Here is a 17,896-nt window from a genome sequence, read left to right as displayed (position 1 = left end):
TGTGTTCATGAGCGGCCACTCACATGCACAGCTTAGCGGGGACACTGCAGTGTTCCCACGTGGAGCTGCTGGTGTGACCTTGGGTCAGTCACAGTTATCTCAGAGCTGTTCTCTCCTAGGAAAAGCTGCATTTAATAGTGCTGGGATTTGCCAGATCCCACCATTAAATAAATAAATAACCCTCAACCACAAAGAAGCCAATGAAATTAAATCACAAAGGTGGGATATAAATCCAACTCTCCTCCCCCTCCTTTCAGCCAGAATTAATTGTTTATGAGCAGGATTTTTAAAAAATATATATTTCCAGGGCTTTTTTTTGGGTGGGGGAAGAAGTGCTGGAACTCTCAAGAGGAAAGTGAAGTTTTCAATCTGTATATTGAAAACTCATGGACTTTTAAACATTTTTAAAAGAATTTTGTCAAAGAAGTTCTGGAACTCTGTTCCAGCAGATTCCCCCAGAAAAAAGGCCCTGTATATTTCCAAATAAATAAATAAATAAATAGCACAGGGCTCTGAGTGGGCGGGAAGTGCGCCTGTCCTATCTCTCTGACCTCCAGCCCTGAGGCCTGCAGCATTTTTCCCATTGCTTAAGTGGGGCCAAATTCCAAGCTGGAACTTCTAACCCTGACTGCAGCCATCAATTCCATGTTGGAACATGCAGCTCTAAATACAGGCCTGCGGTTCCTTGCTATTTCTGAAAAACAGTCTCCTATAACGTGGCATCAACGTGCTGCAAACTCAGCTTGCCCTCCGGTTTGCCGCCTCTCTGTCATTCCAAAGCGAAGGGTATTTGTTTTACTGTCTACAGCAAACAAAGCCGTGACAAGGAAATAAAAGCGTTTGACAAGAAAAGGGAAATGTGACACATACTTGGACCCAAACCACTATCATCACAGTGGGCTCCTTCTCTTTTGCTCTCTGACAACTTCAGCCTGACAACTGAAATCACCAGCCTGTTCACTGGATAACCATGGAGCACCGTGAAAGCCTGAAAGAACAGAACCAAGGGTCTTCCCATTTAACAAAGCTTCCTCAGCTGGTTGTCTGGAGCGAATGCCGATTTGCCACAAGTGACCAGATCAACAACTACTAGGGTTGCCAAGTCCGGTGTTGTGCCGCAGCGGGGGACTCCCGGCTGGCGGCTGGAGAGCGCTCTGAAAGAACTGTGACTGACCCAAGGTCACCCAGCTGGCTTCATGTGGAGGCACGGAGATTCAAACCCAGTTCTCCAGATTAGAGTCCACCGCTCTTAACCACTGCACCAAACTGGCTCTCGATATATCCAGTCCATCATTGTCTGTGGCACAGGCACTCATTTGTCGCACTACCATCTCTGGTCAAACAGGCTTTTGAGCACTAGAAAAACCTGTCAAACCTGTTTGCCCAGAGATAGTGATGGGATGGGGAAAGTGAGCACAGGCACCCCAAGAAACAGCATTTCTATTGTACCATAATCACCTCTTTTTTAAAAAAAGATTTGCCTGTCTTTGTGTTAGGTTCCTCTGAATCCTAGTATAAACAGCTAGATTTGAGTCCAGGGGCACCTTACGGACCACCAAGATTTTGGGGGATATAAGCTTTTGAGAGTCAAAGCTCCCAAAGCCTAAACCCAAAATACCTTGTTGGTCTCTAAGGTGCTGCTGGACTCAAATCGAGCTGTCCCATGGCAGACCATCAGGGTTCATAAGAACATAAGAGACGCCAATGTTGGATCAGGCCAAAGGCCCATCCCGTCCAACACTCTGTGTCACACAGTGGCCAAAAATACCAGGTGCCATCAGGAGGTCCACCAGTGGGGCCAGGACATTAGACGCCCTCCCACTGTTGAACCCCCCCAAGCACCAAGAAGACAGAGCATCACTTGCCCCAGAGCCCCTTTCTATACCTTGTGGCTAATAGTCACTGATGGACCTCTGCTCCATATGCCTATCTAATTCCCTTTTGAAGCTGTCCATGCTTGTAGCCGCCACCACTCTGAAACTAATATAAACAGGGGCTGTTGGTTCTGTACTCATGCTCAGGTTAGCTAGAAGAAGAGATTGGATTTATATCCCACCCTTCGCTACTTGAAGAAGTCTCAGAGTGGCTTACAATCCCTTTCCCTTCCCCTCCCCACATCAGACACCCTGTGAGGTAGGTGGGGCTGAGAGAGCTCTCTCTCTCGAGAACTGCCCTTGAAAGAACAGCTCTGAAAGAACTTGTGACTGACCCAAGGTCACACCAGCAGCTGCATGTGGAGGAGTGGGGAATCAAACCCGGTTCTCCCAGATTAGAGTCCGTGCTTTTAACCACTACACCAAACTGGCTCTCCAGCTACTTTTTCCCAAAGTCCTTTTCCGAATCCTTTTTTCTACACACACTTTAAACCAACGTGGAAACAATATCAGCTGCAGACAATCAAAACTCAAGCTTCTCAGCCAGTTCCTTGTCCCCTATAAAGCCACGTGTGCATCTCCTGAATGGTGGCATTGTCCCAGCATATCCTGGCAAGACTCGTTCAATAAAACATCCGCTCACCTTTTGTACTACCCGCTGTCCGTAAATGTCAACTCACATACTCTATTTATTTCTGTGTGACTGAAGCCCCCGTGCTGCAAACAAGCCCTGTCGCTTGAACAAGGTGTGTGTGGGGGGGAGGCTTGCATTTTGTGGCGGACAGACAATCTAACATCTTGAGTGCTTTCGTTTGAGCCATGTAATCAGAAAGGATATTTTATATCTCCATGCAAACATCTGTTTCAAATCTTATTTACGCGCTCCGGTCTGATATTTTACTCTCCCTCCATATTTGCTCAAGTATAACATTTCCTGTAAGAATATACAGGCAAAGAAATCATGCAGTTCAAATCAATTAGAACTTTTGACTGCAGCAACACAATTTTTCTGGGTATTCATAAATGCAAGCCAACAACGAGACCTCTCTCTCCAAACTGGGTACGACATACTTTTCATAGATCCTTTGCCCTCTCATGAACACCTTCACTTCGTTGTCAAGTGGGAACGTTCCATCGTCTTTCCTGAAGCGGTAGAAAAGCTTGAGATCCCTGAATTCCTTATGTTCGTCGCACACTAAAATTTAAAATACATTACATCAGCAATGAAATGTAACATATGTGAAATCTGTCTGTAGCAGTAGAAAAGAGCAAGAATCCAGTGGCACCTTAAAGACTAATTGTGTCAGGGTATGCGCTTTCATGAGTCACTGATCGCTTTTTCAGATACAGCTAGAATGTGAGTCCATCTGTCCTTAGGTCTTGGAGAGTGGAGTGATTTCAGGTGCCAAATGACATTAGCAGGTGAATGACAATAGCAGGCAGATGGCAATAGGAGGTGAATGACAATAGCAGGCGAATCACCTGCTATTATTTGCCTGCTAATATAATTTGCCATCTGAAATCACTCCACTTTCCAATTATAAGGACAGATGGACTCCCATTCTAGCTGTATCTCAAGAAGTGACTCATGAAAGCTCACCCCCTGCCACAAATGTTAGCCTTTAAGGTGCTCCTGGACTCTTGCTCCTTTCTATTGATACGTTAAATCAAAAGTGCTAACTCTTCAAAATAGGGAGCCAAACGCCCAGTAATAACTATTTCAAACTTGGAAATGAAGGCAAAATAACACAAAAATATTTGCAAAGTATGTCTACCAAAAGTTATTTAGCCTTAATGTATATCTATATTTTACTAACCAGAGATCGATTCGGGGGGGATTGCAAGGGATCGCAGTTCCCCCGGGTGAGGTGCGGGGGGCGGGGCACATGACGAAGCCCGGCCCCATCTTCCGCCCGCCCCGCTTCCGGCCCTCATTCAGCCAGGAGGAGGCAGGAGAAGAGGGAGGGTAAGTTGCTTCCTCCCCGCCTCTCCCCACCCCTGCCTGCCTGGGGCCAGGGAGGGCCTTGGCGGGGCTTCCTCGCACTCCCACCAGCCTTGCAGGTCCACCGCCGGGCCCCTGATGTCAGGGGGTGTGGCATATGCTAATGAGTTATGCTAATGAGTTATGCTAATGAGTTCTCCTAGCTCTTTTTCTACGAAACGTCCCCTGTTACTAACTATCAGTGGTACACCCACACCAAAGGCCTGAAAGAGAGAGAAAAAAAGGAACAATACCTTCCGGTGTAAATAACTTCTTTAGCGGGTCACCTGAAGACAATTCTTTCTTAAGAATTCCTTTCTACAAGACTGACAAGTACTATTCTTAATCATAGTGCGGTGAGTAGACGTCGATTCATACATTACAGAATACACAGCTTGGGTCTGGGGTCCTCACCCCACTGTAACAGTCAGACATGCGTTATGGTTTCTCTTCATATCCTACTCATAGGGTGCCAGATTCAGATTGGAAATGCACCTTCTATTCAGAAAGCTTCAGCATTCTCATGTGCCATTTTCCCACTCTGAAAAGGTCCAGAGGAGTGACGCAAACAGTGCCCCTGAGGCCATTTCAGGTTGGGTTCAGGGGGAAGGCTGAAGCCCCTTCTCCACGTGTGCCATAATTGGGCTCCACACATGTGAGAACTGAGGAGAACCCACAAGGTAAGCCTGACTGCTACACACAGGGTTGCCATCTTCCCAATGGGGGCGGGATTTCCCTTGGAGGCCCCAAAGAGCCCCGCTGCGCCCAACGTGATGGCGCATCAGGCACGTCATATGGGGGCACTCTAGCATTTGGCTAAAAACTCTACAATGACCATAGAGTTTTTGGCCAAATGCTAGAGCTTCTCTTGCACAACGTGCCCAGCATGATGACATCACTTCCAGGTGACATCATCACTTCGCTTGCACGACAAAAAATCCAGGGGAGTAGCCTGGAGCCCCCCCATCGGCAGATGGTAAGGACCTGGCAACCCTAGCTACGCAGGGTCCACCCAGACCCAATCTGTGTACTCCATAATGTATGAACTGACTAGGTCTGGGCCCAAATGCCCACTCTACCATGAAGTTTGCTAGATGACCTTCAGCAGCTCCTTGAAGGAATATCATGGTTAAAACAAATTTAATACTAAAGAATTTAATAAAGGCCAATTCTTTTCACTCACCATGGTGGATAATGCTACGGTCCAGTAATTTCTGTACAAGTTTAATTGCAGTCTCCCTCTCCGTGGCCTCCTTATGATCAATCAGCCAGTCAATCAGCTCTTTGGCAACAAAGCAGTTTGGATATGTCTTGAGGTGATGCCTTCGATCTTTAATTATCTTTTCTTCATGCAGGCGGAGCCTGTGGGTCAAACAACATTCACAATGTGTGTAAGGTTTCACATATTCTCCCCAACATATTTGAGAGAAGGTTAGGTGACCACTTCTCCTTGACAGACCATCTTTGCATCTGCAGGGATATTAGTGGGGAAAATGTTCAACCATGCAATCGTTCAACACACATATAACCAGCAAGAATATGAGTACCGGAGGTGATGTCAGAAGGGGAAACAAAAGGAGGGGGAGGCATCTTCAAAAGCCTCCCCTTCCCTTCCCCAGCTGGCCTGCGGGGGGGGGGAGCGAAGAGAGAAGGGGTTTAAAGTTTAAACCCGTTCTCACTAGAGTTGGGCCACAGAAGGAGGAAAGAGGGAAGGAAAAAGAGAGAGTAGAGAGAAGGAAAGAAGGAAGGACAGAGAAGGAAAGAAGGAAGAAAAGAAGGAAGGAAAGAGGATAAAAAGAGAGAAGGAAAGAGGGAAAGAAAGAGAAGGAAAGAAGGAGGGAAAGAAAGAGAGAGAAGGGGAAAAGGAGGGAAACAGGGAAAGGAGGAAAAAAAGAAGAGAAGGAGGAGGGAAAGAAAGAAAGAGAGAAGGAAAGGAGGAAAAGAGTGAGAAAGAAAAGGAGGGAAAGAAAGGGAAAGGAGGGAAAGATGGCAAAGAGAGGGAGGGAGGGAGGCTCTCCCACCCACCCCCATCAAGCCCCCCCACCCCCGAGGATCCCTTACTTACTGCTTCGACGCGGGCCGGGGAAGCCGGCGGCAGGGCTCTCCACACCTCCCCCGAGCCGCAGCACTTCTGAGCGGGCCTGGGGGACCCTGCTGCGGGGCTCTCCGGGCCTCCTCCCCGGCCACAGCATTTCTGCACAGGCCCGGGGAATCCAGCTGCGGGCCTCTTCGGGCCTCCCCCCGGCCCCAGCGGTTTAGCGTGGGGAGCTGGGGGTGGGGCTTGCCGTCACCACTATTTGCACCGGCTTCTGGACTGCCGGAGCGGTGCTTTGGTGCGCTCCGGCCCCAAAAGACCCCTGCCTACACCCCCATCCCCCACCAGTGGCCAAGAGGGACCTGGCAACTCTAGCCAAAATCCATATCTTTGAAGAGAGATTCTTTTACTTTCAAGGTAGTATTTTAATACCCAACATTTCAGAACAATGTCCCACTAAAAAAGACATAAGGTGGGAAGTCAGTTTTAGGCCTGGCAGATGGAGGAATTGGTTGTTGGCTCAACAGAAAATAAGAACAGGAGGAGACACAGGCAACTTTCCATGCCAGATGCTAAAACATATAAACACACTCTAGTGTGTGTATTAAACAAGCATTTGAACATTGGTGGAAGCCAGGAGTCATTTTCCCATGGAAGTGTTAACAAACTTTGCATTAACAAGCTCCGCATTACCGCATGATTTGGGCAATCTCGCTGCCAAAAGTTACAGGAACGACATCCAGAGTGGAGAATGAGAGTGTGGCTGCATAACCCAGTCTCTGTACAGAAAGTAAATATTTCAGGCTGAGGTTCACAGCAGTGGAATGTAATGCTCGAGATTGCAGCAAATCTGCAGCATCTTGATTGTGTCTCTGGTTTGTTTTTAAAAAGGTGGCAGATAGAATCTTAAGACTCCCCCCTTGCATATTTCTATTCTGGTTCTAGAGGCTAAGTGGGGAAATCAGCCAGGAAGGGGGGGATGGACGGGACTATTTTTCTAATGTTCCCAGTGCAAGACTGCCATCCTTAAGGGCAACTGTTGTTCAAGGACTAGGTACCACATCAATTTAATGAGAATAATGATGGCCCCACAACTTATGCAACACAAACAAAACAAACAATTGTAGGGGTCCTCAAGGGACTTCTACCCCCTTCTGACTTGCTTATGGGCCTCGGCTGTCTGTTGTTTATGCAAAACATTCCTTTTGTACATGATGCCCTTTCACCAAAATTCCCCATCACTGTGCTTCTTGAAACGTGGGCTCAGTGCCCTTGCAGAGACTTATTTTACCCCAGAGGAGCGTTACAGTTGGCTGAACTAACTGGCATTAAAGGTTAAAACGCTTGGGGCTCTTTGGCCGACTGAGGGGTGACATGATTGAGGTTTATCAGATTATGCATGGGATGGAGCAGGTAGAGAAAGAGGTACTTTTCTCCCTTTCTCACAATACAAGAACTTGTGGGCACTCAATGAAATTGCTGAGCAGTCGGGTTAGAACGGATAAAAGGAAGTATTTCTTAACTCCAAGAGTAGCACATGGAATTCAGTTACAGGAGGTGGTGTGGCTACGAGCATGGATGGCTTCAAGAGGAAATTGGATAAACATGTGGAGCAGAGGTCCATCAGCACAAGGTATAGATAGGAACTCGGTCTGGGGCAAGTGATGCTCTGTATTCTTGGTGCTTGAGGGGGGGCTTTGACTCACCATTTAGTTAAAAGGAAGCTGAACACTGCCCCCAACATCACAGTCTGTTGGAGGGTTTTCTGACCTCATGCAGATTTGCAGCATATACAGCCCCAAACCATGCCATCAAAGCCAATTCTCTGCTCTGTACCAAAATTTTCTGAAAAACCACCATGTGCAGTTCGAGCTTTGAATCTCTTATTCTCCTGCCATAAATGGAACTTCTATTATTCCAAGCCCTAACTGGTGTGCAAGACCAAGTCAGGAAGGGAACATCAGTCTCATACAAGCCACTTAACATAAGAGTTACTCTGCTGGATCAGACCAGTGGTCCATCTAGTCCAGCATCCTGTCTCACACAGTGGCCAACCAGTTTCTCTGGAGGTTCAGCAACACGGTGATGTTGCCTCCTGGCTCTGGGATCCACAGGTTTACTGCCTCTGAATGTGGAGCTTCCTTTTTAGTCAACATAGCTAGTAGCCACTGATGGACCTGTCCTCCAGTGGCACTTACAGTACAATCAACAGGTTATGCACCTAAAGGGCTGTTTGGACCAGGGGGGAGAGGTTAACACCGCTTAAAGCAGATCCAAGGCTAAGCGGGATGTACAAGCACCATGCAAATATTACCGTTAATTTTGTACATAAAAGGCAGAGATTTGTAATGTGGTTCTTTGGAATAAGTTTCAGTGCAGATGGCCTTAGGAAAGGAAGTAGGATTTTGCCAGACATGGAAATAATTATTTGAGTGCACTTTTAGAAGTGCTTTTAAAATAAAATAAAATAAAATAAAACATTGAAGCTTTAGCATAAAACTTAGAAAATGCTTAGAAATCGTAAGAGTGACAGTTAATGCTAAAAACTCTTGATCATATGGAAGTTCATAAGGAAGAAGTTCACCATTATGTAAATTCTTAATTCCAGGCTACTTCAATGTAATTTAGCGAGGCAGTTCTTGTATCACTATGTCCTTGGTACAGTTTTCACCAGAAGTGTGGTAAGTGGAACAAAACAAGTACATTTTCTCACAGGTTAAAGGCATGCATCCAACATATGAGGATTGCCAGTCTCCAGGTGGGGCCTGGAGATATCCCAGAATTACAACTGATCTCCAGACTACAGAGATACCCCCCCTGGAGAAAAAGGTTGCTTTTGGGGGTGACCTCTGTATACCCTGCTGAGCTCCCCCCCAAACCCACCCTCCTCAGGTTCCTTCCCCCAAAGTCTCCAGGTATTTCCCAAACTGGAGCTGGCAACCCTACTCAAGCCTCCAGGAGCTTCCCAACCCAGAGTTAGCATCCCTGTAACACACCGACTACTGGTGATGCAATACAATCTCCCACACTGTGTGGTACATGAGAGAAGCAAAGGGAGGTATTGCCGGTGCATATGACTTCAGATGGTCACTGGCAGGGGTCATTTTGTAGAAAAAGAGGTGCAGGAGCTCATTAGCATAACTCATTAGCATAACTCATTTGCATAGGCCACACCCCCTGACATCACCGGACGTGTGTCAGAAGGCAACACCCACTGCTCAGGCTCCACTGGACTGTTTTGGATTGCTAGCTATGGGGGGGGGACACACGCAGATCTGCCCTCACGGGGGAGGGAGAGCTTGTACCTGAATAAAACTTGGTCTTAAAGCTGGGGAGGGGCTCTGCAACTTACCTGGCTGCTTCTTGCTCCTCGTGGCCCGGGGCTGCTGGGCGCAGGAGGTGGGGCTTGTTGCATGTGCCCGCCCCCTGGGATCTTTACTGCCGGAGCTCCACTCCTATGCGCTCATGCAGGAAATGACCCCTGGGACTCACTGGATGTCTCTCTCATCTAAGGCTTCAATAAAGATGCAACCTCCAGGGTTAATCTGCAACACCAAATCTGTGTGGTCTTATGGGGGGGTGTTCTAGACTACAGGGGGTACCACAATTGCTGCCAAAGTCCCTGCAGAATTTCAACCAGTGGCAACAGCAAGGCTAATGTTGTATCCAGCTAAAACAAAAGGAAGCTCTGGAGTATGGTAGCGTTCGTGGACTACTCTTGTACACTTGTTGCCAGTATCCCCACACATATTACATGCAGCGATTACCACAGATCACTTAGCATTTAATATCAAAAATCTCCGTGGTATTTGCAACCAGGGTGGTTAAAGGAGGGAAGGAAGACAGTAGAGCGGTATCGTGACATTGTTGAATGCAAAGCACTTGTTACTCTGCTCTTGTGCATGTGGCATAGAACTATCACACAACCCACCCAAGATTCAAGAATATCAAAAGTAGGTCACTGAAAATATGTGACCTGGGAGGCCCAGGAGGAGGCATTTGGGAAATGTGACGCTCTTGGCCCAGGACAGGCTGTTTCACACAGATTTGCCAACCCTCAGCAGCTAGCGGTTGGCATGTTCCAAAATCATGTTCCTCTTTCTATTTACATCTCGGCCACATGAAAATGTGATTGTCATTTGACTGCGGTACGAAAGAAAATATACTAAAAAAAGAGGCTAACATTGGAGAGGGGAAAAAGCAAACCAAAAAATGAGGATCCTTCTGAGTCAATATGGTTCAGGAGGAAACGCTGCACTCTGCAACGGTAGCTGTGGACCACGTCTCCGTCGAAAGCTAGCTCCTGTAATCATGTTTGGTCTTAAAACAATTTGGCTGTGCTAGTGGAAGGTGCCAGCTACAGAGGCAGCCTAGGACAAACTTTAAGCGTGCTGTCTGCCTGGGGATTCGAAGCCAAGAAGGCATTCTGTTAGCCCAGTTTAGCAAGCGGAATATTTACAATCGAGGCTCTTTGTGTTCCGTAATCATACAACGGCATGAGGAGAACATAATGGTACTGGACACGTCACTCAGAATCCTGGAAGACTCTTTAATGGTTGACTTGGAAGTTGGGAGTACAGCCCCTGGGTATGAGATAAAAAGACGGGACATCAGGACAAGTAGGTTTTCCACAGGTCTGAAGATGTGCTGTAAGTACCTCCAAAACACTCTCAATCCTTGTTGCTTGCCCGCCTGGCTTTGTCTTCCATTTACTTTCCTCATAGCAGTGGCACCATCTAGGGTTGCTAGACCCCCTAGACCCCCGGCGAGGGTGGGGGAACCCCCCCTTTTGGGGGTGCTTTCCCGCCTCTGGCCAGCTGGCCGGCAGGGGGAAGTCCTGCCCCAACTGGCCCCCAAGGCAACATGATAACATCACCTGGAAGTAACGTCATCACATCGCCCACGTCGCATAGCTACACTCTAGTTTTTGGGCAAAACTCTATGGTAAAATTGCCTACAAACCATAGAGGTTTGCCCAAATACTAGAGCGTCCCCCCGACGGTGGCGACATGATGATGTCACTTCTGGGTGACATCATTGCACTGCACGTGGGGCAGAAAATCCTAGGAAGGAGCCTGGATCCTCCCCCCCACCAGCTGCCAGGTAGGACCTGGCAACCCTAGTGTCATCCTCTCCACCTACCTACCCCAACACCATTTGCTCACCCTCTCTCACCACCTGCCTGGTTTCTTCTCCTCTTCCTTCTTGGCTGCCCCCATTCTATTGCCACCGGTGGCTACTATCGCAGCAACAGCTCTCCCAGCAATGGCTGTTGCCCACATTCACCAGGATTCTCCTTCTCTTTATATTGCCTGCGTAAGTGAAGACAAGGCTCCTCCATTCTGAGGCAATTTGAACTCCCCCGCCAACCTAGCAGTTCGAAAGCAAGAAATTGCAAGGAGATAAATAGGTACCACTTCGGTGGGAAGGTAACAGCGTTCCGTGCGCCTTGGTGTTTAGTCATGCCGGCCACATGGCCACGGAAACGTCTTCGGACAGCGCTGGCTCTTCGGCTTTGAAACGGAGATGAGCACCGCAACCCTAGAGTCGGACTCGACTGGCTTTCGAGCAAGGGAACCTTTACCTTTACCCAATTTTAGAGAAAACTTTTAAATCTGGGGGATCCCCTCACGTCTGTAGCAAAAATGTCTACTGACTGTACCTGTATGCTGCTGTTTTTTGGTGTTTGATCCGCACTTATATTATTAAGATTTAACAAGCAGGGGGATGTGACAAACTCACAGGGGGAGAATGGAGGGAAGACACCTCCTCCTCACCATCGCTATTTGCCCACCTTCTCTCTTTGGTGCAGACTGACAGCAAGCCTCCAAGCCAGCCCTGACCTGGATAGCCCAGGCTAGCTCGATCTTGTCAGATCTGGACAGGCAACCTCCAAGGGATACCCGGGTTGTGATGCAGAGACAGGCAACAGCAAACCACCTCTGAAACATCTCTTGCCTTAAAAAAAACAAGTCTAGATTGCCACCTAGTGGTGCATAATGCTAAATGAGCTTGAAAGTTTGGCTGCCAGACAATCTTAGGATCTCCTGACTATACTACACACACTGCCAGGCAATAATTAATTAATTAATTTCCCTCCGAGCCATTGCCACTTGTCTGTCTCCTTTCCTTTCCAACGTCCCCTCCCAGGCCAGAAGAGAAGGCGAAAGGAACGGCAGCACTACCACCAGCACCATTTCCTACCCAACCATTTGTCCACCTCCTCTCCCTGGTAGCGATGGGGGCAAACTGAAGATGGCTGGGAAGGGAGGAGGATGTAGTGATGTGGCTCCTGATGGGCAGCCGTCCCCTCCCAGGCCAGAAGAGAAGGCGAAAGGAACGGCAGCACTACCACCAGCACCATTTCCTACCCAACCATTTGTCCACCTCCTCTCCCTGGTAGCGATGGGGGCAAACTGAAGATGGCTGGGAAGGGAGGAGGATGTAGTGATGTGGCTCCTGACTGCCAGCCACAAAAGAAGCTGGGCCAGGTGATAAGGAAACAGCTTCCACCTCTATCTCCCTTGACCTCACCCCCTGTAGGCAGTAGGCTGGCTTTCCTCACTTGCTCAATTTCTCTGCCTGCCCAGTTTGTTTGCCACTGGTGGCTGCCTTCACCACAGCCCATCCCAGAATGGTGGCTAAGCATCATGTGATCTTTTCCTCCAGTTTTGGAGTTCTTGTACGATACGCCCTCTCGATTTAAATAAAATGATTGGGATTTTCCCAAGGACTTGTGGGGGGGACGGACCCCTCATGTCTGTAAATGGCCTTCTTCTGTGGTTTTATTCATCCACATATTTGAACCCTGTTCAGAATAAGATATATTGATGATAAAAACCATTATATTCCTAAATTAACATTAATCTTTTTCTTTTCTTTTCTGGAGGAGCAAAAGCCTTTGCTGGGGGGATTATAACACAGGTGCAGGGGAACCGAACAACACATTTACTGTATTTAAGAATTACTACTCAGTTACCTCACTGTTGTGGGGAGAGAGCCTGGACGAAAGAGTTCTTGGCGTAAGAGTGGACTGTAAACTAAAGATGAGCAGTCAGTGTGATGCAGTGGCAAAAAAGGCTTATTCAGTCTTGGGTTGTATTAAAAGGGCCATAGCATCAAAACGACAGGAGGTCATAGCCCCTCTGTATACTGCCTTGGTCAGGTCATACCTTGTGTGCAGTTCTGGAGGCCTCACTCCAAAAAAGATGTGGACAAAATCGAGAGGGTGCAGAAGAGAGCGACCAGGATGATCAGGGGTCTGGAGACTGAGCCCTAAGAGGAAAGGCTGAAGGCCTTGGGAATGCTTAGTTTGGAGAAGAGGAGACTGAGGGGGGACATGATTGCTCTCTTTAAATATTTGAAAGGCTGTCATTTGGAGGAGGGCAAGGAGCTCTTCCAGTTGGCAGCAGAGGATAGGACATGAAGCGACTATTTTAAATGACATGCAGAAAGGTATCGGCTGGATATTTGGAAAAACTTTTTCACGTTCAGAGTGGTTCAAAGGTGGAATCAGCTGCCTAGAAAGGTGGTTAGCTCCCCTTCACTGACAGCTTTCAAGAAGAGTCTGGACAAGTATTTGTCAGAGATGCTTTAGGCTGGTCCTGCATTGGGCAGGGGGTTGGACTAGTCTTTATGGCCCCTTCCAACTCTATGATTCTATGGACAGCCATCTGGAACTAGAAAACAAGCAAAAATGGAAGCAGAACGCCTGGGAAAGGAGGAGATAGGGAATCACTGAGCCTAGGAATAGGGTTGCCAGCTCCCAGGTCCGAGTTGGGGATCCCCCACTTTCAGCAGCTTCTCCCCACTGCAGAATAGCTGGCCAACAGGGGAAACTCTGCCCCTAAACAGGGACATCGCCATGCAACATCCCCAACACAATGACATCACCCGGAAGTGATATCATCACATTGAGGATGTCGCATGGAGACGCTCTGTGTTTTGGGCAAAACTCTAAGGTCTGAGGGCAAATTTACCATAGAGTTTCACCCCAAAACCAGGGCGTCGCCAACACAATGACGTCACTTCCAGGTGACATCATTGTGTCATGTGACGTCCCTGTCCACCCTACATAGGAATGCCAGCATGAAACAGGGCATGGACCACTGGAAGATGAAAAAGATATGAAGAGAATGGGTTCCAAAAAAGGAGTGATGTGAAGAAGGGAAGCAGTAAACTTCCCATCCATTCACTGCTTCTGAGATTTTTGAAAAAACTGCCTAATTCTACACATTCCTGAATATTATGTAACATTGCAATTCTAGGAACTCTTTCCTGGGAGTAAGCGCTACTGAACAGACTTCAGAAGCATTCTAAGGAAATCTGTTTAGGATTGTACTGTAAGACTACACAGAACAAATACTCAAGAAATAATGTTTTTAAGGTGAAGCATAAATCTAGTTACAATGTACACATGTAGACATGGGATGAAAGCATGTCAACTGTTGACAGCAAATGTTGTGTGGAATGTGGTTTGCCAACCTAGGCTTGATATCTGACTTTCCATTTGCCTTGCACAATTCTTCCAGTTCCATGCCAGAGTGAAGCGACTACGACTGTTCATATTCTGACTGGATAGCAAAATCATATGCAAGGAACAACTTGGTTCTTAAACGCAAACCTTTCCTAGTTAATGATTTGTTAACCTCACTGAAGAACTTTGTCAATTATTCTCATACCTCCTGGCTAGTACTGGGAAGGCCAAGGGCACATGACTATGCCTCGACAACCAAACACTTTAAACATAGCAATAAATATTTTATTTATTAGGTCTTTAAAGACTTTCAGCATTTTTCTTTAGAGTTGGGGGGGCTGTGACAAAACAGCAACTCATAGACTTTCTTGAATATATCCCTCCACTAAGCTATCAGAAGCTAACAGTTTGGTAAAGACTGCCTACAAAATCTAGATTAAACAATATCTCAAATGTGAAGGGAGTTACCTCTTCCATGGAATTTTTCCAAAAACGAACCAGTGAATGACTGGAAGAGAGGCACCCTACCCTGAGGTAAATATGACGGACCCTGTTTCTTCTTCTTCTTCTCTGTGAGGCAGATTTTCCCGCCAAAACACTGTTCCCAACTCTGACTAAGCAGCCTCTTACTAGTGTATTGGAATTACAGAACCAGATTTTCCCACCAAAACACTGTTCCCAACTGACTAAGCAGCCTCTTACTAGCGTATTGGAATTACAGAACTATAGCTTTCTGCGTGTCCCACCCTGTGACAGAGAAATTATTTGGCTTCGGCCCAGGCCGGAGATTTCTTGTAACTCAGCAGGAGCCCTCTTATAACTTAACTGAGGCACCGAAATATGGTACTAATGAGACTGGCTTACCTTGAATAACTTGTAAAGAGTACAAAACATAATATATGAAGTCTGGCCAGGTTCACACATGCAGGAGAATGAGGTGATAGAATAGACCACACCACTTCAGACTGCAGGTGGAGAATCATGTTTTGGAATGTTGCCCTACGTTTAAAAAAAATATTGCCTGCAAATAGAAGAACTGCAGGCTGTGGAAGGTCAGTAGTTCAGCAGTTCAAGACCCGAGTTGCCACATGACGGAGTGAGCTCCCGTCTCTGGTTCCAGCTCCTGCCAACCTAGCAGTTTGAAAGCAAGAAATTGCAAGTAGATAAAGAGGTACCACTTCGGTGGGAAGGTAACAGCGTTCCGTGCGCCTTGGTGTTTAGTCATGCGGGCCACATGACCACGGAAACGTCTTCGGACAGCGCTGGCTCTTCGGCTTTGAAACGGAGATGAGCACCGCAACCCTAGAGTCGGACTCGACTGACTTTTGAGCAAGGGAACCTTTACCTATGTACCTTTTGCCTATGTTAAAAAAAATATTGCCTGCAAATAGAAAATAAGTACAGCAAGAAAAGAAAGGTGTAGAACATCTTGATGTGGATGGCCTGGACTAGCCCAGTCCCAGAAGCTAAGCAGGGTTGGCCCTAGCTGGTATTTGGATGGGAGACCACCAAGGAAGTCCAGGGTTGCTACACAGAGGCAGGCAATTGTAAATTACCTTTGCTTGTTTCTTGCCTCGAAAACCTTATGGGGTCACGGTACCTTAGCTGTGACCTGATGGCCATTTCCACCACCAGAACCTTTCTGCCTTCTCCCCTAGTTTTCTGTTTTCATTGAGATTTTCAATGCAAAGTTCCATTCAAAGATGGAATACATTCCCTGCGACAAAGTTCATTCTGCCACCTTGTTCTTGAGCATGTGTGAACCCATCCTACTTTGAACACATGAAATATGCTACAGGATAATGGTAAATTATTATTTTCTCACAACTGCGTTCCTCATAGAGAATGCAGTCACAGGCTGCTAATCCACTGAAGTGATGCATGAATTTCTCAGGACCGGTGGCAACAGCTCTTCTTGCCAACCTGCCAAGTGTTTTCAAACTTCGGGGTGGGTTACTTCCAAGTATACGACTTTGGAGCTGAGATTTATGTCAGTGAAACCTTGCTGAAATGTACTGGACTACTCCCTGAAGCAAATGGTTTGCGTAATGTAAAATCTGCATGAAAGATTCATTACTTTGAATGGCTGCTTCTTGAAATTTTAATATTCCTTCTAGTCCTCTTCTTTCATATCCCTCTTTGCTAAGCTTCAGATTTTCCATTTTAAAAGATAATAATAATAATAATAATAATAATAATAATAATAATAACAATAGAGTGTTATTTACGCTGCTTTTCCAAAACAAAACATTCACAAAGCACATGTTACGATATTTTTACTATACAAAGTAGTGCTGCAAAGAAGAGAGTAATCATTTTAAAGAGGAATAGGTCCGGATCACACATGTTCCCACTGAGCAAAAGCCAGTAGTTGGCGAGGACGTACCCAGAAAGGTCCATGACACGCAATGGTCCATGGCAGAGCCAATGGGGCTTCTCAGCAAATAAGTTGATTTGAAAATGGTTCCTCAAAGGCATACTATTTGCAAAGTAATTTAATGGAGCTATTTAAAATGCTTTACAGTAAGATAACAGTAACTCCTGTGACGGGAAGGAAGGCAGCATGGTGTAGCTCAGGGCTCTTTTTGTAGAAAAAGCCCAGCAGGAACTCATTAGCATAACAGGCCACACCCAACAGCAGAAACTCATTAGCATATTAGGCCACACCCTGACAGCACAGCTCATTGGCATATTAGGCCACACCCCCATGTTACCAGAAGTGTGGTCATCCAGCCACACCCACCTTTTGCTCGTTAGTCTGTTTACCTTGTTTGTTGTCAAAACCCAGGGCTTTTTTGTAGCAGGAACTCCTTTGCATGGTAGGCCACACACCCCTAATGTAGCCAATCCTAATGAGTGTCTGCTGTTGGGTGTGGCCTATTATACTAATGAGTTCCTGCTGGGCATGGCCAAATTGGGAGCCAGCCGGAACTCCGTTCCTGTGCGTTCCTGCCCAAAAATAGCCCTGGTGTAGCCTGATCTCGTCAGCTCTTGGAAATTGAGCACAGTTGGTATTTGGATGGGAGACCACCAAGCAAGACTCTGCAGAGGAAGCTCAGGATAGGAAGCCGTGTGAGTCTGAAAAAATGAGCGGTGATTCACAAAAGCTCATACCCTGCCACAAATTTCATTATTCTTGCTCTTTTCTGCAGAGGAAGGCAGTGGCAAACTACTTCTCACTTGCCTCGGAAGGCCTTTGCTGAGGTGGCCATAAGTCGTTCATGACTTGACAGCACTTGTGTACATAATTCCTGCAACAATCCTGGGAGCGAAACCACAAATATTCCCATTATACACTTAGGGAAAGGGAGGCCAAGAGAGGGGACCATCCAAGGCCATAGGATAGCAGGGATTTCACTGTAGCTTTACCCACAGTACCACACCTGCTAATGATTTACTGCTAATGCCAAGAGTGGCCGATTTCTAAGCTTCTTGGTGGAAAACTGAGATGTTTTTACACAAATAATTGCAAGTCAAGACAACAGTTTCAGAGTTCTGTTTGCCATCTAAAAAAACTATGGAGAAGTAAA

At 46.8% G+C, this 17,896-nt stretch overlaps 1 protein-coding gene across 1 annotated transcript in view; it reads right to left on the bottom strand.

The window, feature by feature from the left end:
- Positions 1–17,896, bottom strand: part of LOC107112920 (DEP domain-containing mTOR-interacting protein-like) — a 73,215-nt gene that overhangs the window by 43,574 nt on the left and 11,745 nt on the right. The window contains exons 3-4 of the mRNA XM_015414130.1: positions 5,039–5,217; positions 2,946–3,069 (exon numbers count right to left, since the gene is read on the bottom strand). Coding sequence (XP_015269616.1) covers positions 2,946–3,069; positions 5,039–5,217 — 303 coding nt within the window. The remainder of the gene's footprint in view (positions 1–2,945; positions 3,070–5,038; positions 5,218–17,896) is intronic.

Source organism: Gekko japonicus, unplaced genomic scaffold, assembly GCF_001447785.1.
Source record: "Gekko japonicus isolate JY-2015 unplaced genomic scaffold, Gekko_japonicus_V1.1 scaffold4321, whole genome shotgun sequence".
Taxonomy (NCBI): Eukaryota; Metazoa; Chordata; class Lepidosauria; order Squamata; family Gekkonidae; genus Gekko; species Gekko japonicus.
This window is presented reverse-complemented; position numbering and strand designations above follow the sequence as displayed.